Source organism: Chroicocephalus ridibundus, chromosome 1 (genome assembly GCF_963924245.1).
Source record: "Chroicocephalus ridibundus chromosome 1, bChrRid1.1, whole genome shotgun sequence".
Taxonomy (NCBI): domain Eukaryota; kingdom Metazoa; phylum Chordata; class Aves; order Charadriiformes; family Laridae; genus Chroicocephalus; species Chroicocephalus ridibundus.
Genome location: NC_086284.1, coordinates 100,687,931 through 100,711,459, shown reverse-complemented (window position 1 = coordinate 100,711,459; position 23,529 = coordinate 100,687,931). Strand labels below are relative to the sequence as shown.

The 23,529-nt window shown below is 42.7% G+C and overlaps 1 protein-coding gene across 1 annotated transcript in view; it reads left to right on the top strand.

Annotated features, from left to right (window-relative positions):
- PCP4 (Purkinje cell protein 4) overlaps positions 1–16,002 on the top strand; it is a 53,945-nt gene extending 37,943 nt beyond the window's left edge. The window contains exon 3 of the mRNA XM_063345295.1: positions 13,550–16,002. Within this exon, the coding sequence (XP_063201365.1) occupies positions 13,550–13,677 (128 nt within the window). The 3' untranslated portion in view covers positions 13,678–16,002. The remainder of the gene's footprint in view (positions 1–13,549) is intronic.
- Positions 16,003–23,529: the final 7,527 nt, after the last annotated feature.

Genomic DNA, 23,529 nt, shown 5'->3' with positions numbered 1-23,529 from the left:
TGGAATTTTATTTTTTTATGAGTTGGGGAAAAGGAAAAAAAATAAGTAGAAGCAGGGTTTGAAGTACTGTCTAGTGCCTTTGGTGCCTGACCTTGCTCATTAATCTCTGCTACTTTGAAAAGGCTTGGAAAATTACATTACCCTATACCATCAGTCCTCACTCAATAAATACAGACACTAAAGTCAGGGACGAGAAATCCCACAGAGCTTTGGTATTGACTTGTTAGAATTCCAGGCTTTAGCCTCACAATACAGTAACTGTCTATAAGTAATGAACAAGCTGATGAGAAGGACACCTTGCCCTTCTGAATTCATTCCCCACTCTTTTAGAGAATCTGTTAATTGCCATTTTTTGTTCCCTTGTGCCAAACAGTAAATTGTTCTATGTGACAATAAGGTCATTTCTATTACTCCGTGACAGGAAATTTGTGAAAGACCTGAGCTATACTCATGTTCTCTCTCAGAACCAATAGTCATTAGTCAGCACGTTAGTATCAGTTTCTACAGTAGGAGAGGGGAAAAAAAAAAGACAAGGATGTATGGGGGGGTTTGTATTTCTTCTGCTAAGGAATGATGAAGCAGTAAGTTGTGTGCTTTGGCATTTAAAGAACATGTGTGTATACTTATCCTGTAAAATCTGAATTCTCTATTGAGTGCACATCAGCTAATATTTCAGTGCAGAAGCCATGCCTTCTCCTTACTCACAGGTGCTGCACGGGACCCAGGAAGGAAGGAGAGGGAAATTGCGTTGAGGAAATGTACTAAGAGGTGGTCACTATGCTTTTCTGTGCACTTCATGCAGACTATAATCTCAAGTCAGTGGGGACCCTCCCTGGCTTGCATCAGCAACGAGAAGCATGGCTAGTAATACCTTTTAAAAGGCATTTGTCTTCTCAGCACATCCAGTGCATCTGACTCATCCATTTTATTTCTTCTCCTTTATGTAGTCTCAGTCCTGCAGTCAAGTAATGGCTGCCTTTGACACATGCTAGGTGCAAAAAGGTATCTTTGAGCATCTCCACTCTTCAGCAGAATGGCAGCAGCCATCACCTGGCTCATTATTAGCTAAATAGCAGAGCAGAGATTTGGTGTTTGCAGTAGCTGCAAATTCAATTATAGTTCTCACAGCAACTGTCATTTGGCTGCTTGTTCATATGAAGCGTTTGATATTGCTTGTCGTGGTGTTAACTGTAATCCCTTATTAGGGAAATATAAGAAGTTGTACTGATGTACACTTAAAATAAAAGGCTTTTGAGCATGAAATAGTCTCTCCATAGCATGCAGACACACATACATGCACAAAAATTCACTGTCCTTGAAATAAATTGAAAGGATAGCAAGAGGTGCTGATACAGTTTTTTTGTCTGTTCAACTATATATCTATAAAAAGAGAAACGTAAGCAGACTGTTCAGTCTGCTCCTGAGGGAACACGAGAAGATCCAGATCAGCTGCACAACTGGCAGGTTCACTGGCAATCTCAGCAGAGGGAACAAATGTTCGTTTTGACCCTCTATTGGAGGTGAGCTGTTCTCTTCTTGCTAGCAATAGGATGGAAGCACACAGATGGAGTAGTGTGAGAAGGTATGCCTCTCTCTCTCTGATTGTCTTCCTTCCTGAAGCAAATAAGATTTCTTAGCTGCTACAGTTTCAGTGTGGTGCCTTTCATAACGGCTAAATAATTTATTTGACGAGAAAGAATTTCACATGAAATAGCAGAAAATGTGTTCATATGAAATTCTACAATGTGTAGTTCAGATACCACTCAGGCTCAGGGAATGTTACTCGTTTGGTTAAGTATCAGTATCTACATCTGAACTAGTCACCCTGAGCTCCCTTTACAGCTAATAGAGAGCTAGCCAATATAGGAAGGGTATTCAAGGGTGAGACTCATCCTAAAATGTCTGCTTAAAGTAGGTCAGATAAATTGCACCCTCAAACTGCCTATTTTTCTCCATTGGTTTCTTTCTAAAGTGAGCTGCTGATGAGCTCTGATGTAAACACCTGCAAGCTAGGTTAGGTGTATTTTTCTCAGGATCTGGACAGAGCTTTTTATGTAGAATCCAGTTTTTAAATGCTTGACCTAATGAGCTTCTGCACAACATGTAACATGGCTTTCCAAATGGCTGCTGGGCAAGACAGCCTGCAATACACTGACAACAGCCTCCATCATATAATTTCTTCTCCTCCTCTTTCAGAGCCGTATTGCCACAGGATCTTCATTTGTCTCCCCCTTACTGCTATGTCAACGCTATCATGCATTCTCCTGAGGTGCCCTTCTCTTCCTAAGAAAGTTAAGCAAACCAGCCTGCAGGGGAAATAAACATATAATGTGGCTTTTTGTGTTCAATGGAGACATGGTGAACTCAAATTAATGATTCTATTCGGGTAACAGTCCAAGCAAAAGAAAACAGTGGAAATTTCCTAGAATGCTCTTGCAACAAAATTTCTTTGCTTTATGGTGGAAAACTATAGCTCAGTAACTGCTTTCAGGAGTCAAAGACATTAAAAACGTGTACCTTTTGTGAGAGAATTTCACTATACAGAACATTCAGTAAGACTGAATCAGACTGCATCAATCCAGCACTACATCTGCTTGCACTTGCGGATGCTGGAGTAGAAGTTACAAAGCCAACTGGTGTAGGAAAATGTAAGATGTACTGGCAGGCCAAGTCTCATGGTAAATAGATGTGTATCAGAGTATGCTGGTCTTTTCTCAGACCATGACTAAACTACCTTGGAGCTACTCCAGAAGCCTAGGGTTTATATCCATCGCATCTCTGGGGCTCTACTCATGGGATGCGTTTGGCTTTATGGAGGGGTGACAAACTTTCTTTTGCCAAATACACTCCCAACAGAATCTCTTAGAGCACAATTGTTCCACTCAGTCTGTGGGCTGGATCAGGTACCCTGTGACAATTTTGTTCTGTCTCCAAAGGACTCCAGATGCTTCCTTGGGCATTTTTAATCTTGCAAGCCCCATTTCTATCTGCAAGACAGAGAATGGCCCAACTGCCTCCACAAGCACCCCTAAGGTGGCATGTAGTGCAAGATGTTAAAAAACCCACCGTATGTACCTGTGTTAAAGCAGTGGCTTTTTCATGATGGGATTGTGCCAAAGTAATTATCCTATTACCAACACAGAACAGTGCCCATGTTTGTGCAATAGAAGTGTTTAGACATAATTTAAGATGTTGTTTCTTGCATTTAATCTATGCAGTAAAGTAAATGCTTCTTACAGGTAATCTTATTTACAAGACATTTCTTGATACTGTGTGATAAGGCATGGTAGATACTGAAATTAGTCTTTTGCCTAAGAGTGCAATGTTGAACGGCAAAGCTCCATCCCTATACTTTACACTGTCCACTGCTGTGTGCGTGGTTAAATACTTCGTAATTAAAACCTGGTGATGGATTTTACAAGAGGAGAACATCTTCTCACTGTGACTTTCCAAGCTCTCAGGTAACAGTTTTTATTAAAGTTACTGTGAAAACTTAAAATAGCTGTCCCGTTAGTTGCTAACAGAGATCTGCCTGTATGCAGTGATGCCTAGAAACTGCCCTTACTTTCCACTTTGGAGATAAGCAGGGCAAAATCTCGCTCTTCATTTTCTTCATTTTGTGTGTGAAGAGAAACACCTTCTGACTCCATGCCACAGTTCTTTTGATTGACTACCCTCCTTTTTCTGATTGACAGGTTTTCCTCTGTAACCTATGCCATCTTCCCCAGCTCATCTCACTTTGGCAGTGCGTGAATTTGAGCACCCTTTTCTGCTATTTCTGCGTGGCATATTGTGATCACTGCCATTTCTCTGAGCTTATTCCCTAGCTACTCTTATACACTGCAACGGGGTGTAGGGGGGAAGCATTCCTGGAAAGCGAGGCCGTTACGCAACACAAGTACCACGTTGGAAGATTTCACATTTTCCTTGCAAGGGCTCTCAGGTACTGTTGGTCATTGCACAATTAATGGCAACTGCCAACTCATTTTTGAGTCCGTTTCCTAGCACTCTAGAGCTACAAAGACTACATCTCTATAAGAAAATAAAATGGGCTAACCCCTTTTCTTTGACTTTGATGCAAAGTGGCGCAGCATGGCTTGCATCAATAGGGCTAAACTCTCCCTCAAAAGCTCAGGGTGTTCTCATTCACCCTGCCTGCAAGGCAGGGTCCTGGCCATGCTATGTGGCCACAGCAGCCAGGCAGGAACAGTCCCAGCCATGCCAGTGGCTGTGCTGAGTGTTACATGCTGTAGAGAAGCTGTGGATGGTGCCTGAGCCATACTGTGGCCTTGGGTAGAGTGCTGGTGTAGCCACAGCCTAGGAGGCAGCCTTGAGGAAGTTCTGCTGTTGTTATTTTAAACTTCATTGCTGAAGACACTTTTGCGAAGGTCATAGTACTGAGGAGTGGTGGAGGGGGGAGAATTTATTGTTCTGCATTTGTAACCACATTAGGGTTCCCAGCTATGACTTGGAGCGCCTGAATGCTACCATAATAGGAAAGTAACTGATCATGTATTAATCAAGCAGTTGACTAGCGAGGCAAGAGGGCGGCTTGCTTCACGCACTGCTGAAATGCAGCTCTTTCCACAGTTGAACAGCAAAGCTGTTTAAAGGCACAGTGTTTACTGAGGAAGTGAGGACTGGAAATTGCACAGGAAATTAAAAACACATCGTAACGATTCCCATTTCAAATTTGGCTGGGACATTGGGGATCACATGCATGCAGCTGCAGAAAGAGACTCCCATAACTTTGGACTGAATTTGTGAGGCGGATAATGGCATTCTTTCCTGGAGGAGAGGACTTAGAGGTCACTGTATTATCCCTGTTGGTGGGGCGTTGTTCTGCAGTGACAGAGGGACCTGACTGTGCCAGCACTTGATCCCCAGCACCACTTTGTTTTACCTCCCAGAGGCTTCTATTGCATTTGCCAGTCAGTCTAGCGCTCCTCACATGGAGCTTTGGCTAGTAAGAGATGAGATTATACAGGTAAAATCACCATTTTAATCTGCTATGTTCCTAGTTAAACTTCCACAAAGTTTGGTCTCCATATGGGGATGTGAATTATGGCCTCTAGTTTCATGCCCAGAATACCTTGTAGATCCCCATTAGCACTTACATACCTATCTATGCATCAGTTATGCATTTCTAAGCCATTTTAAAAGTCTGTGATACATTAATTATTTTGAAGATGAGGAATAATTGCGCAAATAATATTAACATTTAAATAAAAACAATGTTTGTCTCCGTTAATTGTTGAGCAAAATCAATTCATCTGTAGTTGGCTATGAATTAGTTGAAAATATAATTTTTGTAAACTGAATTTTATTGCTATTCCTTTCTGTTTCATTACGTTACCCCAATATACGTACATACACAATTTTGTGCTACTTCATTTATCTTATGTCAGAAATAGCATTGCTGCTCTCCAACATTATTACAACTAGGAAAAAAAAGATCAATCAGACACTTCAAAAGTCTCATGCTGAAATAACGTTTTTAAAATAATAAAAGAACAACCACTATTTTCTACAGCAAAACTAATTTTTCCAATTCAAGATAACAACACTGCATTACAAAAGTAAAGGTCAATTTGAAGAAGAAAAGATTCTGGTTCCCTAATGAAGTCATCTTCTTTATACCAAATTGTAATTTACAGTTGAGTCGAATGATAATTCTTTTCTGGCTTGCTTTGAGTGATATTAAGGGGCCAGTTGGGGTGGTTCACATAAAAATAGCTGTTACATTTAATCTGATCACTAATGATAACCTTTATTTCCCTTCACACTGTGCTTTTGAAGTCACAGGAGGCTGCTGAGCTCCAGAGTTTGCTCTTCAGTTTCAGAGATGGTTGCTGTGTGGACGTTGTGTTTCTCCAGCACCTGCCATCGTCAAATGATTAACCATGGAAAATTAATACTCTTCTATAAACCCATAACCTCCCTCACCATCGAGTGCCTCCCTACTGACACTCAAACAGAACAGGCAGGCGTTCACTTTGGAAGGTGGCCCTTGAATGTCTGAATTCATTGTGGAGTGAAGAAACAAGAACAAATGTAGTGATGTAGCCCTTGTCACAAAACGACTATCTCACCCTGCAGCATTTTTAATGAGTAGAAAGAAAAATTATTGTGTTATTCCTAAGCTAATTAGAGAAAATTTCTGTCCTTAAAAATGAAGTAGCTGAACTTGAGTTGGATTATCCATGCAACAGTCAGATAGTGATACCACATTGTGCAGATATGGATAGGAAGATGAAGAAGACAGAATTTCTGTCTTGCATAGTTCCATGGTTGCTGCTCAGAAGACTGAAGGGATTGTGCCTCTTGTTGGTGAGGAGCTCGTGGGACCACAAGACTGTCACACTGAGGTATATCCACAGAAGCCTGATACTGTGTTAGCATTATGCTAACGTGTTGGTCAAGCAAGTAATTACAAGGCTCCCAGGGATTTGGGTCTATTGCAAATGACCACCAAACTGGAGATTAGCCAGTAATATCACAAGAACCAATGGCTTTAAATTACTGCATCAATCTAGGAAAGTTGTACCAAAATTTCATAGAGTTTTGTTTTGTGACATCAGGAACATGCGTATGAAAAAAGTAATCTCTGAGAGTTTTGTGCCTAGACACTAACTTGGGAGGCAGACAGAGCTAACAGAAAGGCCAATAATATCCTCAATGCAGTAAGGTCATTCTAGACAATGGGGATATTGCATCACACCAGCAGTACCGTGGAGTCTGTCCCTCAAAATGTATAGGTACTGTACTAATGAGCTTTCATCAGCCCACTGTGCTATAACAGGCTCCTCATATAAATAATTCTTTTTGGGTTATCCCATCACTGGAGGGGTGCTGAGACAAAGTCCTCACAGCAGCCTGTTTCCACAGACCACAGCTGCAAGCTGTGTACACTAAGTTAGTAAGGTCGCAAAAACAGTGCAATGCTCAAGGCTCTGGGAGATGTTTGTTCCTGATACCACAGAGAGCAACAAACTGTAGCTGCTGAGCTGATGATCTCAGAGAGGCCTCTACTTGGCATTTCATTCAGGAGAAGAAAAGGCTAAGAAATAAATGAAAGGAGGCAAGGTCAGATTCAGGCTCTCTTCTGCATGCCAGTACTACTTTCTTTCTTCTCTTGGGCTTGGGCAAAGTCCATTGTCCCAACATTGCCATCTTTTCAGCTGCTTTGTCAAGTGAGAGTCTGCTGGGAAGCAGCTGCTGGGAAACAGCAGGGCGCCCGAAACAAAGGCTCAGAGCCAGCCTGCTGGGTAGTGTGGCCCTGGCGACTGACTGGAGAGTATTTATTGTTGAGAAGTAGGCTGCCTCCTTTCCTCAGCCATAAGGTTAGTTATGGTGTTATATTTCCTTATCTTGCACAGAAGGAAAAGCTTAGATTGACTGCCCTAGAAGAAGATGAGACCCTGACTTTCAGTTCCTCACCCCTCAGTTGAATACAGAGGGAGAAGAATGGTCACATCAGTTCTTGGCTTTCAAAACTGGTACTTGCAAGGAGTTAAACCTGGCCTTCATACACCTAAGCAACCATATGTTTTCTCTAGCCGACTGGTTGCTTTGTGGAGTCCAGTCAGATAAAATGACTCCTCCCATCGCATAAAGATAATGCTCCATATGAATGTCAGCATCCATGAGATTCCTGCCCATTTTGGTCGTCTTTAATTAGGGACTGTTCTGCCTCATTGGACGGACTGGTGTAATAGCTTGGAATCAGAGTAGCATAAAGATTGTCACAGCTTGAATGATCTTTTGAGCAGTGGGAGGTAATGATCCTGCCTGAGGCAAAATACCGCTTCTGGCATGTTATGGGACACTGTGATTCTGTCCCACACTTCATTTAGTCTTTTTCCAAATGCTGCAGTTTAGCCCCTGAAAAATGCCATGTTTTTAGGAGTATATTCCGTCTTCAGTATAGTCCCATAATTCCTGGTGGATGTAGGCTGGGTGAGCAGGGGCGGAGGATAGCACTTAAGACATGAAATGCCAGTAAGAGGTTCCAGCCCATGCAATTTTTCATGCTGAATGTTTTTCCAGAAGGTGACAAGTAATCTCTATTTCATCTGAAGCACGGAGAAATTCTGAGAATAAAGAGTGAGTCCTCTTTTCCCCCAGGTCCATCCCACTAACGTTTGCCCTTCCATGAACACTTTTGGGAAAGACTAGTCTGTTTCGCCTGTGTTCAAAGACCACAAAAGACTGCTTTACGCTTTTGGCCCATATGGAATAAGCAGTGTTTTCTTTTTCCAGTGTTGTCACAATTCATGTTACTTTATAGTTGAAAAGTAAATGAAAGAAATAGCTGCAGGCATATTTGTGAATAATTACACTTGCACCACATTTCTTGAGAGTTTGCTGGGTAGATTTGTGTGTAAGATTTGATTGTTTTCCTTGTTACAGGCAGCTTCATTATCCATCCAGTGTTTGCAATGGATTATGAGGCACTGTAGCAGATTACGGAGACAGCATTCTAATGTTTCATCTGGAAATGGAATAAATAGATCTTTTTCAATTGCAACAACGTGAAATGAACTTTCAGGATGTTAGATTTGGAAAACAGCTAATTATATGTTTATATGCTGTTTCAGGCTCTCCTGCTGGGATGACTATTGCATATACTGAAGTAAAACCTGCACCCTGCAAATTGTCTTAGTCTTAGTCCTGCAAAGTAGTCTGTAGCTCCAGCCTGGTGCTGGGCCATGGAGTACTCCTTATGATGGTGGGACTCACCAAGCAGTTGAGGCTGCGCTTCAAGGAATTTTTTCCACTACAATTCAGATTTGCCTGATTTGACACATGACCAGAGTCAGTCCACGTTAAACATGTGATTTTGAAAAACTCATCAGATACTACAATTTTGTTATGGCCAACCCACGACTGTTGGCATGAAATTGTTCTGTTCACCTCCCCTGTTGGCAGTGATCAAGAACCCAGCAGGGCCTGGGTTAGGGACTCCCCCGGCTTGTCATGGCATGTTCAGAGAAAGAGTGGGAGTCACTACCTAGGAGAGGCAATTTGGACTGAGTATAAGAAATCTTTCAGGGAAAGCCTTGAAATAGCTGAGTGTAGTGAGAAAGGTTAGGGGGTTTGATTTTTTCTGTGGTGCTAATGAAACCGAATCCCCGCAGAAAGTGCAGGCCAGTGCTTATCTTCTGCTTTTTGATTTTTGAGTCCCTCACAATCACAAGTAGCTTGTGAATCAAAGTTTACTGACAACAGTCTTGATTCTCCTAGTTTCCTCATATGGGCCTGTGGTAGTCCAGAGATCCTCAAATATCCACGTGGAAGAAATCTGCATAATCGAGAAAGTGTAGATATTAACAAAAGTGTGCATGTGTGACTGAAAATGGGGAGGGAATCCAGATCTATCTTTATTGCTACATAAAGGTAGCTTAGAAAAAGGTGGGTCGTTTGACAGAATCATTGGCCCCTACCTGCAGGAAAGAAAAAAGCAATTCCAAGACAAAAGCCTGTGCAAGTGCTTATGTATGCTCTGGCCCAATGAGAGTGAAAATTTCCTGGGTTTTCAAATCGCGTCCAAGCTAGTGGTCCCTGTGAAAGGAAAGCTAGGAGTGGGAGACAGTGAAGGAAAGAGGGACATAAATATGGGCTTGCTTTCAATTCTCTGCATAAATTTCATAATCTGAGCATTCAAACCCAATAGCCTGCATGTTTGAGATATATGAACAACTACTGACAGGTAAAAGTTAGTGTGGTGCATATATAGTAGGAAGGGTCCAAAAAGGCTTTCCATTACTCACGTTGGTGTAGGGAGGTCATCGCTAGTCTGTGCAGGTCCTGAGCATAGGCTGGATTTTCAATGTAACTAAATGGGTCAAGTCTTAGTTCATAGAACCATAGGATCATCAAATGGTGTGGGTTGGAACGGACCTTAAAGATCACCTAGTTCCAGCCCCCTTCCATGGGGGCTTGGAACTCATGTGCTTAACTCTGACTAACCAGGAAAACAAAAAACAGTGTAGTTAGCAGGGTGTGATATATTTTAGATCATTAGGGTACTTTTAGTAAAGCAACTCAAGATAAAAGCTAAAATCTTTTTCCCTTAGCACAGACAAAGCCAAAGAAGGCACACCACTTAATTCTCTCTCCAGATTGACAATCCATCTGATAAAGTACCTCTGTTGTGACAGTCATCAATATAAAATGTTTTGGGGAGAACTCCAAGAAAATCCACTCCCAACGTTTAGGAAATACCCCATCCAGCTCCTTTCAGTTTAACCCAGGACTTAAAACTCTTTAAGCAGATATGTCTGTGTATTTCTACATATATTCATATAGCTTTTCTATATATTCAGATGTATATAGAAAGAGAAAGGTGGGCATAGGGAGAAAGAAAACACACGTATGTCATATACGTTATATATAGATGATGTGCATGTTTTTTTATAATGTACATTATGCATGTATTTGTAGTAATTTTATATATATTTCTATACCATCTGTAAACTAACAATGAATTTCTTCATTACCCGTATAAATGTCTTGGCCCTTTTGAACACTTCTAATTTCTTAATCTACGAGTCTAAATCATGTCTGAAAACTTCTCATCCTACCATTTCTCCTTAGTGGTGGGAAAAAGAGAAATACAAAAAGAGTTCATAAGGAATTTTAATTTTGATTTCAACAAGAATGGCTCAAAAATAAAAGGAACTCAGCCCTTAAGATATGGTAAATTATTGTAGATCTTCAGGCATGGTAAACTACTGTAGTACAATTGATTTTAAGGCAGTGATGATGATTCACATCAAGCAAAGATTAACTGGCCTGAAAATTCTAGAGAAAAATTGTACTAAATTCTGGGTTTTTAAAATCTATAAAATCTTAATGTAAGATTGCTGAGTCACTGCTGGAAGTTAGCATACTGCTAAGACTTGGCTGTAATAGGAAATGAGTTGGACAAGCCAGATTTCATCAAGAGGTATGAAAGCAATTGTGTCGACTCATCCATCCATGTAGCTTTCCCTATTGACATTTCCAAGGGACAGTAATTTATATACTGAAAAGTTAAAATTGATGCATAAAGCTCCACTTTTGTTTTCTCCTGTTAAGACTGACAGCTGAGTAGTCAGTGGATAGGGTGGAATCTAAAACTCAGAATTTTACAACAAAAATTAAAGTCATCAAGTAATGAGAATATATTAGTCTCATCAGTTTCCAACCTGATTAAATGCTTATTACATTGCTAGTATGAACATTTTGATAAAATATTTCTCCATAAGAAATAAGAGCATTTCTCCATAAGTGATACTCTTCTCTTTAGAATAAGTTAATAGGACCCTATTAATAGAGGCGAGTTTCTGACATATGGACAAGTTAAACAGATTTTATTTTCTTATTACTGATATCACAAAATGGTTACTTTTGGAGCTAGCTGATCAGGCTGTTGACTTTTTTCACTCAAAAATTTCAAATGAAAAGTCTATATTTACATGTTCTGATTGAAAATTCTTGGTTCTTCACAGGATGACCTGAAGGCCTTTTTTGGTTTGTTTGTATATAAAGTGTTGTGGTTTCTTTTCTTAGTTCCCTTTAATCAAATACCAAATCAAAACCAACCCCCCAAAATACTAACAAAAGATACTAAGTCATTATAAAAATGATAATTCCTTTTGAAATGTGATTAATAAAATAATCTCCATTTCTGTGCTGTGTACGCAGCAATGTGGAGGAGATGGTAGCTGGCATAGGAAAACTTTCACAAAGTGCTGTGTTATAATTATTAGTTTAGGAACTGGTACAGACATTTCTATTGCTTTAACAAGCTGCTTTAAGTTTCAGTATGTAACATGGCTTTAATGGGAGAGTTCCGTTTTCTCCTTAGCTGTGTCGACAGCTTGCGAGCATAAGGAGGTCACTTCTGACCTTCACCTCCCTTTCCCCGTGAAAATTAAGGGAATAATTGTATTTCTGTACTTAAGGTGGCTATGTTGCCTGAACAGTTATACAAAACATGCAGATTCTTAGGTTTAATGGCTGTGGAAGTGTGATGTAATGTTGGTATAATTCATTTTCTTCCATAAAATCTTCATTTTGGTAGCCTAACTTTTCATTATACTGAATAATCAAAGTTTTGGAAAGCTCTCAAGCTGTTCTTCCTCTCCAGACTTCCTCTTTCTTCTTACATGTTCGTCTTTCTTCTTAAATGTAAAACAAAATATTAAGTGAACATTTCTTTTATGTTAACATAGCTGCAGTGATTTGGTTATTGTAGTTAAAATAAAATCAGTATGGAATATGGCAAAACATTCCCTTTAAATATTTGCCTGGTATAGAGTGGAATCTGGTCATGGAAAATGGATGCAAAAATTGAGTTCTCAATAAGAACAAGAAGTAAACACAAGAAATACTGCAAGACTCATGCTAAAATCATGAAATGGTATCCCTGTTTTCTACTGAGAAGAAGAGAGAGAGTGGGGAATAAGTTTCTTTTCATTTTAATGGTACATTGAAAGTATTTCCCTTGATTTGCATTATCAGTACTTGGGGTTGAGCATCCTGGAGGTATTAATCTCACGAATAAAAAGCAAAGTTGTTCAAAATGGGTGAATTCCCACAACTGTTTTAAGTAGAGCTGTCTGCAGAATGACATGACGTTCACTGCAGCTCTGGAATATGACAATTATATAAGTGAGTTTAACAAACAAGTTTACATAGCGGAGAAACTCAGTGGTAGGACAAGGTTAGTGGAGTGAATGTGTGTTCACACTTTTTTGGTCCAGGCAGATTAGGGTTATCTTTGCAATGAGGGCAGGAGTTTTCCCAGGGCTGCACTGTTAACATGTAGGTGGATGGAGCAAAATTCAGCGAAGTCAGCGGGGTTGTCCATGTGGAGAACGAAAGCAGTCGAATCAAAAGCTGAGGACTGGGAATAAAGGAAGGCAAAGAGCCAAGGATCGAGGCTGAAAGGCAACAACAACAGAGCCCAAAGAGAAGTGAGGGAAGCCGTACAGTGGCAGAGAGATTGAACATAAAAGATTCAAAGGGGAAGAGCAGTACGTGTTGAAAGGGTTGAGGCAGGAAATAAGTGAAAAGGATAGAAATTTGCCTTAGGAAGTATTATCTCTTCCTCTAATGCAGGAGGTGTGATAGGAACAGGGTCTTAATCCCTACTTTAAAATATTTTAAGATGCCTTAGTTTTACAGTAAACATGGGGATATGAGTAACTTTTACCTGCAAGGTGACACAGGAGGGCCCCTCTGCCCCTCACTGTTAGCTCCCCAGGCAGGAGGGGACTTGCTCAGACATCAGGGCGATGCTTGGTGACTGCGTCATTCAGATGTCACTCCTTGGTGCCTAGCTACTAACCGGCTGTCACAGACTCTGCCTTTGAGGGGCGGGGGGGATTTGATCAGCTGTGTTTGCTGAAACTGGTCCCATTTTTTTTTCTGAATATGCTTCCCATCGTCACGGCTGCGTCTGTGAAGGAGAGAGGGGTAGGGTTTTTCATCTGTGCTGTCCAGTGGTTATCACTGTTTGAAAAAACTGTTGATGTTTTGTTTTGTTTTCTTTGAGCAGATGGGCAGAAGAAGGTTCAAGAGGAATTTGACATAGACATGGACGCGCCAGAGACAGAGCGGGCGGCTGTGGCGATACAGTCCCAGTTCAGAAAATTCCAGAAGAAAAAAGCGGGGTCCCAGTCTTAGTAGCTACCTCACAGCTTAAAACAAAGTAATCCTGAAATGATTTATCAAGAAAATCAGAAATAACACAAAGATGCATGTACAGAAATTATCAATATTTAAAACCCCATTGGCAGTTAACAAACCATGAGCTTGTGTGTGATTTCATCCCAGATGTTTCACGCCCATTATCCTCTGTAACTCACCATTTTACTTGATGTTGTAATAAAAAGTTAGGGTGAAGTAATTAAAGTGTCTGCCTTCATCTGTCTTTTCATATTAATCCAGCAGCCACAGCTTTACAAATGAACCTAGCCCAGATGCCTGTTTTCCTCCTGACGTAAAGCTTGGAGACATAAGAGCACCGTATGTTACAAGGTTTTTGCTGAGGGATGAGAGCACGCATCTCAGCCCTGCTTACCTCATTTGGAGAATTCCAGCTGCCAGCCAAATGTGACAATGAAATTACTTTCTCGTAATGAGCTGAGAGTAAAAAGTTGCAGACAGAAGCTGGCATGAGGGGAAGAGGTGTAGGAAGCAGCAAGCAGTTTATTTTTGTCTTGCAATTATGCCAATAAAGTGGCTTAAGTGGGGAAATTGTCCTTGTCCTTCCTCTTTGCATGATAGTGTTCAGAATTACCCAGCTTGGATCACATTGACTGTTGTGAAAAAAAAATAATGAATCGGACACGAAATACAAAAAACAATTCCAGAAATATTTGGAAGTTTTTTGTTGTTTTTCTTTTTTATTGGTAAAAATAGAAACTAACCCTCTAAAATCTCTTTTTCATGTAGCTTTTCACTCTCTACATAGTCAGTAACTATTTCTATGCCATCTCTCTCTTTTCATATTATTTTCAGTATTTGATGAGTAAATCATAACAGACTCCCTGTATCCATTTGCACCGTTCTCTCTTGCACTTTATAGGAGCCCCTTACTTTATCACTGTATTAGCCCAGTTTTTGATTAACAAAAAGGCCGGATCTAAGCAAGGATCTTGCCTGGCTTCAGACCTCATCAGGAATTGGGTGCCCATATAGTGCAGGAGGAAAGTTCAAAAAAGGTTTAAACAAGTACCTTGTACTCAGAAAAAGGAGCTATTTAGATTGAGCAAGCGGGAAATGCACTACACAGAGATGTGTAAAAAACTCTCATCCTTTTCTTGGCTTCATCAGCAGATTTCAGGGGTTCCAGTAGGCATCTTCGTCTCTAGGGAAATTGGAGACAGAAGCCTTTTCTGAAGGACTGGTGTTTGAGTGGTTCTCCAAGAAGGCAGCGTGAGCCTCCCCTCCAGGCTGACAGAGGCAGGCGTGCTGAGTGGTGACAGCCTGCCTGCCTGCAACTGAACAGCCTGGAGCTGGGACTGCTTCAGGTGTGAGAGATTCAGGTATAATTCCCAGCTCTGCCTAGAGAGATTCATTTCTTCCTCTCCCACAGGAATATTCTCATCACCAGGGCAGAGGACATATATATCATCAGGCCCTTCATGTAAACGGAAAGCTACAACCAAGGGGTAGAAATAGAGGGACAGGAAGGATCTCACACCGGTGGCAGTCATTTCTCATGGGGGCCCACCATAGCAGCAATACGGAAGGGGTGCAGAGCTGTGCCTGAAAGGTGGGCCGCGGGACTGCGAAGGGAAGGCCTCCAGCCTTTTGCGGGTTAAGGCACTTATGGTGCTGGGCAAGTGAGGAGCCCAAACCTGATGGTGGGTGATGGGAACTCTGGGACGGTGCTGGTTAGGAGGAGCCCTCAGAGATGTTGAGCAGAGGAAGCCTTAAGGGTCCTGTGGGTGACATAGAAGGCATGTGCCAAGACAACGTGTGAAGTGCTTAATAAGCACAGCAAGACTGGGTGGGAACAGTTATGGCTTTTTAGATCTTAGTTTGGGGATAAACATCTAAATGCTGCCCAGACCCTGCCTTTGGCACCTCTGTCTGCGTTGGGACCCTATGCATGACACACCACCTGCAAAGTCAGAGTGCTCCAAGCTGCAGCTCAGTGCTTTCTCTCTAGGAGCGTATTTTAGCAGCACTGTTTCTCTGCATTTAGGAATTTCACAAATAAACCTCAAATAATGCTGCTGCTGTGCTCAAAGCGTGGTTTGTGGAGGCCACGGATTCCCCACTTGTCTTTCACAGTGACTGCTCACCATATAATAATCGCCTTAGCATAATAATTTAAAAATTGTAATGGGTTTGGATTGTGTTGGTGCCATTTTGTTTAGATGAACATATATCTGTAATAAAGGACTGCATTTGCATTCTGCATTATGTCATTTGAAATAGCATGAGCTCTGTAATGGCTACCTAATTGAATAAAAACTGTGGGTAAGCACTAGGCTTTTATATTTGATCTGACATTCCTTGGACTTAAATTTCCTACACAACAGGAATAATCGTATGGTTGGGACATGGAGAAAACAATTACATTATTGAAGCATAGCAACAAGGGCTGTTAGTGAATGAATTATGGCTCTTTTAGCAGCAGGGCTGTTCTTTAATCTGAAGTTCAGGGTGCATCTTACAAATACAGTCTTAATATACAGCGAAACATAATGAGGAAATAGTGAACTGGCATGAAACTTGGATTAATTGTGGCTGCCCCGTCAGACAATTTCCTTTTTATGGAAATGTGTTTGCATCACAGATTCAGTTCGTGTTCCCAGGAGAGGAGAGCTTTCTCACCTCTGAGTCTTGCTTTTCATTGATCCTTTGTTCATATCCAAAGTGGCAGGTTTTAATTTCCTTTCTTACCACTAAGTCATATTTTTCAAAGACCTGTCTGAATATTGCTGAGGTGAGGAAAGGAGTTTGATTCAGCCAGGAATTTCACTAAGATGGGTGAAAGAAGACATTTAAACAGTCCAGATATTATGTGGATCTTTTAAATTCCAGACATTCACTGAGCTGTTAACAGTTAACTGTCACTACCTATCTAGGAGTAACCAAGTAATGGAAAGCAAAATTTAAATTAGGTGGATATCTCTGCTGATAACCCAAAAGTTCTCGTAGGTAATATGAAAGATTATTCACAGCAGTAGATTTTGCAGGAAACGGGGTTATCGCTCCCACCACATACACCCACACCCTCCCCAGACACATCCAGACTGCTTCTGCTCCACATTACTGTCAGGTTGTCCCAAAAGAGAATAACCTGCAGTTGAATGATCAGAACAATTGCCTGAGCCTTAGAAATCCTTTGTTCACATCGCTGCCTGGACCGTAAAATAACCTGTAGAAGTAAACAGCAAAAGAGACTATTAGAAGTAAAGAAACACCATCAAAAAGCACAAGAATGCTCAAATGAGGAAGACAGCTAAGGATGTGAATTCTATCAAGTTAAAGACAGAAAGGCAAGTCAAAGCCAACCTGTGGCTTGCTGAAGGTACAGAGTTATAAACAAAATTTTTTTTTCAAACACTCCTCTGCCTGGTAACCTACCAGACAATTGTGGGGAAGTGGAGGTCTTGCAGAAAGTAGAAATGAATCTTGCATTAATGGTCAGAGCAGACGCTCCCACGACAGGGGTATAGGGGTCTTTTTTGTAATCCATCAACCTGAGGAAGTCATCGTCAAACTGAAATGCCAGTAGAAGAGGATTTGGAGTAACCTGGCAAAACTCGTAACAACAGATCGCCAGGACCGGATGAGGTTCACCTACATCTGGTAGGGGAGCTCAGATACACAGTGGCTGCCATGCTCAACCCCTTGCTCACGCTGGCCGCAATTCCAGGGGAATAGACGGTGGCGAATGAATAACAGATTTTAGAAAGGGATTTTAGAAAGGGCTCTAGAGGGATTCAGACATTTACAAAGACTGTCTTCATTAGGTAGCTCGAGAGAAACTACGATATGACATAATACAACCATAATACGTCAATGCCAACCGGACAGCAGCTGTGATTCACAAATCTGCTGTCGGTTGCTGATGGAGTGAACAGTTGGGTAATTGTAACCCAGGTGCACCTGGATTTTCAAGAAGTTTTGACAGGACTCAATGCCTCTTAGAGAAGTCGAGCGGTCTGGGAACAAATGGTCAGGTCCTCTTGCAGAAAAACAACTGGTCAAGGGGCAGGAGCCAGAAGGGTGGGATGGCATGTCCAGTTCTCACAGGAGCGGGATGTCACCACTGGGACTCCAACAGTGCCTAGGTTGTGCGGCGTTATTAAAAATCACCTGAAAAGAGGCATGATGAAAAGTGAGGTGACAAATTGCTATATTGATGCTTTCTACATGAAAAATCCCATTCTTGCTCCTTAGTTTTACAGAAGGCTCCTTGAGACCCATGAGGAGAGGAAGCACGTGTCAGGCCCACGAGGGCACCGACAGCCCTGAGTGCCCCTGCCCACCTCTGGGACTCCCTCACCCTAACAACAGCCAGGACCCCATCTAAGCCCCCTGGGGCTCCGCCACCCTGCCCAGGGCGCAAGGCCCCATGTCAGCTCCCCAAGGCCATCAGCCCCTGCCTCAGCAACACCGCAGCAGGGCCAGTCTCCAGCTTCCCACACCCCCGCCCTACCCGGCCACGGCCCCACCGAGCTGGGCCCATCCCCGGTCCCATGTCCTGGCCTTGTCCCACCCCAAGGGAGGGGTCCGATGCCCGGGGCTGGAGGTGCCCTGGTGCTGCCCTGCTCCTGGCTGGACCTCCCATGCTCCTGTCCCCGGGGAGCTGCCAGCCCCACGGTGCCCTGCGGTCTCCCTGTCCACACCAGGGCTCTGTCCTTCCCCATATCCCAGTGTCCCTGCCAGGAAGGAGGGAGGGATGCAGAGAGCTTTTGCTCGTATGTGTGAAGGTCAGGGGCCTCATGGAAACAAGTGACATTTCCCTCCCCTGGCTTATTTGCCCTCAGTCACCCGAGCTGCATATAACTCAGCTCAGCGCCGTGCTTGGAGACCAAGAAACTGGGGGGATCCTCCAGGCAGGTCCAGGGCGGGTGCAGCAGCGTCCTCACCGGATTCCTTGCGGCAGAGCAAGCCCACCAGGCCGCTCACCGAAACGGGTGTCAGCGGCGGCTCCGCCATCTGCTCCGGCCCCGGCACGACCCCTCAGCTTGCAGCCCGCTGGAATTGCTCTCAAGTACCTCGGCCCAGCACGGCAGCCCAAATATGTCAGTGTAAGCATCTGCTGGAGGATGCGATGGAGGCGGACGGGTGGAAGGAAGCCCTCTGAGCAAAAGAGGAGCACAGATGGGAAACAAGGAAAGGGCAAGGGCTGCTGAAACTTACTGAGTCATCTGAAGGTGATTTCTCAGGTAATTCACTCCTTGTGTCCAGCCTATTTCAGGGCTCATACCTCAAAGGAGCTCCGGCACAAAGCTGGCCGCTGCCAGGTGGGGTTTATGCAGCCTGGTGAATCCCCGCCTACCGCCCAGCGCTTCCCAAACACTGGTCCGAAGCCCACGGGATCCCAGGGAGCCAGGCAGCAGAGTGGGGTCATGCCCACGCAAGACGGCTGACAGCCACGGTCCCTGCTCCTCCACCTCAAAAGACCAGCTGGAGCATGTCACTGTTTTTCCTTCATGAAAACCAAAGCTTGAGGAGGGTGTGGAGGAGGGAGGACGGGATACTCACCCAGGCAGTATAGCAGCCCACGCTCCCACGCTTGGGACATGGCTGTGGTGCACATCTAGCCCTCAGTGGTGGGGCTCTTACGTAGGCGTAGCAGAGGTTTCTGCATCTGAGAGGCATCTTAGGTGCCCTCCACTACCCTCAGTCATTACCTGCCAGCTCCCATTTTAGACCTGGCAGCTGACTGTGGAAACTTCCAAAATAAAATCCCAGCAGTTCAGCTGAATCACCACTGAAGGCCGTTTGGGCTGGGTTGCTCAATGTTTCCTTAAGACCCCCAAGCTAGCAGATGCCTTGCAGCAAGGAGCAGCTTCCTAAGGCACCTCCTGACAGTCCACACTTTGCCATGAGGCTGCAAGAGGTGCTCAGACTCCGGTGTCATCTCAGTGCCATAATTGCATGGCAATGCAGAAATGCTTTTATATCCATTACTGATCATTTACCACTCACCTCACTTTTAATCTAATCCGAAATCTTTTTGAATGTGGCTATCACAAGCCCCAGGTCACTAGGGGCTTGCGCTGGTCCATTACTTACTTGCAATACTAAGGGATAGGACAAACCTCAGATATTAATTGTGGTTTAACCTAAATTAAATATTCTTTTTTCAGTATCAGCTCTATGCACACGTTCAAACCCTAATGGGAAAAAAAAGAGTGTATTACTGATATGATTAAATTGGTGTTTCAAGATCTATCTCCTATAAATACTTAAACGCGGATATCCTTCCCAATCTGAAATCAGCAGAATTGACTTGTGTTGGTTTATACGATCAAGAGAATCTTCACAGTGAAAAGATCTAGGAACTTACCCTAAAAAGAGAAGCCATGCCACTTCTAGTTTATGAAAGTCTAGTCATGAATGGGTTATTTAGCTCAACTCTGAAATTGTGAAATTGTGGCAGGGCTTTTTTTTTTGCTTTTTTCAAATCCCTAAACTCTGCCTGACAGATGGTCTCCTGCCTTTTAGTATCTCTAGTGATGGTGAGGCTAAAACCTTCCTTGGCAGCTTGTTCCATGGCTGAACTTTTCTTAAAGCTATAAAGGTTTGTTTGTACTTAACCTAAATCCTCCCTCCTTCCATTTAGATTAATTTGTTCCAGACCAGCTATACCCAGTTTCCCTAACCTTATCTCGTAGGTCTCCTTTTCCAACACTTTTCATTATTTTTTGTTATTCTCCTTTGAACTCTGCCAATTTATCTGTGTGCCTGAAATGAAATGCAGCCATCCAAATGAAACGTAACCAGTGCCAAGCACGGCAGCATAATTATCTTGACTATTTTACAAGTGGCAATCCCCTTACCACAAATTTGCATGTCTTTTGGCATTTTTTGTGACAGCGTTATTTTGTTGGCTTATAGTCAGAACATCAGTTCTCGTGAATATGGAGCCTCTCTGCAGTCTCTCTAGTCAGGGTTTTCCTCTTCTTTTCTACAAGAGACTGTATTGGCTGTGAAACACCTTTCTTAATTTTATAGTCCCGCTGCACCTCTGCAATACCGGGATGATACAGAAATCCAGGTAAATGTCTTTATCTTCAGTTCTTTGGCCTGCAAATCAGAAGGAACTGTAATTGGTTCAGACTTTTTTGTGCTTTCCTCTTTCCTATTACTAAATTATTACGGTCAAGTGCAGAAGCATCAGTGATCTCTAAATCATTCTTTTTTGGAAGCTCAGAAAAGGTTTAAAAGACTTCCTATTTTATTCTCAAAAATTATCTTGCTTTTACTTGTGATGACTAATTATTTGACTGAATATCTGTATCTAAAAATAGCTCTTGAAATAAGCCCGAGGACTCTTGCCCCTTCTCAGTGCGTTGTGATTTAATGCTCTTTCACAAAGGCCAAACCGATACTATTACTCACATTCAGTGGTAGTTTCCACCATAAATATTCCCGTCTGAAGTCTTCAGGACTAATGTGACAGAGGGAGGGTGCGTGAGGGGATGATCTGTTTCCTCATCAAGTACACAAAGTATAGTGACTTTCTGTACTTAGTTTCCAGCTTTTGGCAAAACGATATCGCTGTTTTTTCTTTAACCATTGTCATTTCTTCTTGGGAGCCAAGTCCACTTTTAAAATAGTGACTGATATAAAAAAAGAATCACAAGATGGTGGCAATGATTAATAACAACAACAACAATAACTACAGCAAGGGGAAAACTGACACACCTGCAGAAGACTGTCACCTCTCCCAAACACATTAAAATAGTTCAGATCACACACACACAAGCCACAGTGACAAATTTCTTTGTGTGGCACGGGCATACCTATAATCCTCCTCCTGGTGTGGCCAAACGCAGTCGTTGTGGTGACAGCAAATTGGCTCCTCTCAGCAGCCGGGACCTTGCTGGTCGCGTCCCTGCTTTGCTGTGCCCCTGCCCAGGGTTGGTGCCGTCCCACTTCCCCTCCTTCTGCAGAGGTGATGCTGTGCTGCCCACAAGCCAGACATGGGAAATGTGTCTGGTCCCCACTTTAATATCACACGGAGGTACACGTGTCCCCTTTGTAGGACTGTGTTATATTTGGTTGCTTGAAATCTCTGATTATCAGATATTTAGACAAAACTCAGGCCGGTCCTGCACGTCCTTGAGGTGGGTCTTGCTTGCAGTGTAATTCGTTAGCTGATGGGAGCACACGTCTTCCTGCCTGGCTGGCCCTCATTGCCAAACTACCAGGCAGGCCAAATATAAGCACCATCATTAGACCTTCTAGTTGCTCAGCCACAGGGCTGTGAAGTCAACACACTCCCCTAAAGCCCAGAGTGGTCCCAGCACGGGCACCGCTTCTCAGGGCCCAGCAACTGGGGAAGAGGACAAAGCGGACACACTGGTGGGAGATGGCAGGACAGTGTGGGAGCCAGGGCTGAGTGAAGGTGATTGCTATGGTGGAAAGGGAAGGGTTATGGGAAAGGTGAAGGGGGTGTAATGAGAGCGCGTTAAGGAGGAGGCACAGGGTGAGGGTAGAGAATTACAGCAGGAAGGGTGGGTGGAGGGGGAGCGGTGGCGGGGGGAAGGGAGGTGATTGCCTGATGTTGAAGAGCTGGAGCATTTCATTTCCCACTCACTCTTTTGCTGCTATAATGAATTACTGAGATATTTCCCGTTCAGTTATGTAAAACTAAACAGTATAGTGGTGTCTTTAGGGGATACCTGGGCAACTTTGCAAGCGCTGAGGCATGGCAATGTGTTCAAGTTATGCAAGGCAATTGGCAGGCGTTTAGGGATCACAGCTGTGCTGTGTAAATTCTGTCTTCGAGTTAAAAATAAAAATCTCAGTATTTGATCAGTCGTCCTGTAGTTTGCCCTCTAGACTTCTCCCTGACGTATGGTACCTACAGCCTCTAGAGAATGCCCGAAACATCTCTTGCATCTAGGGCTTAAAAAGTGAATTGGGAGACATCATGTTTGGAGAAGTTAAAATAATTGTTCAGAGGGAAAGAAATTTTATTCCACTAGAATTCTTCTGCCATCAATATTCCCCTGATCATAGAGCCTTTTTCTTTACAAAGGATAAGTTAAGGCAATCAATTGTTTTTTATCTGGTAAATGAAAATGGATAAAATACAATTTGGAAGTCGGTAAACACAGAAGTCATTTTCGACTCCGCATTAGCTCACATCTCAATGGACATTAGACCTGCATTTATTGAAAGATAGGTTATTGCCTGGGACGTTGGGGTTTTAATAGAATGGAACACAAACTCCAGTTTATTGACATCTGCTGCATAGCAAGAAGATGGATGATTTGCTCCTCTGTTTCTGCTCCTTTTCAGTATTGCCGTGCGGATCCACACAAGGGAAAAGCATGCATTATGCATCATATTCTGTATACTTTTATACAAAAGAAGTAAATGGTCGTTTCATAGTTAAAGAAGCACTTTCCATTAATGTGAGTTTTTCTTGGCATTAGAAAGCTACCTACGTTTGCTCCATTTTTACAGATGCACATGAGTTAATGCCCGTCATCCGAATTAAAAGTCCATTATCTTGATTCTGTGCTGCACATTAAAATTGCAATCCTGCAAGCTTTGCAGTCAATAAGACTAATTTAAATAAGTAACTTTCAATAGTATTTATGGTTTATAGCTGCCAAAGCTTCAAGATTAGGACTATCAACAAAGAAAAAAGTAAGAGAGTAAAGCTACAGAGAGTAAAGGAAATCCTGAAAGTATCCAGTGAGAAGGGGAATTCTCTTGATGACAGTTTTTGTCTGCATGGAAGCAGACAATTCTCCTTTGAGGAAACAAATGCAAAATGATAAGTATCTATCCCCTTTTTCATCTGCACGGCATTCCTTCAGTGCC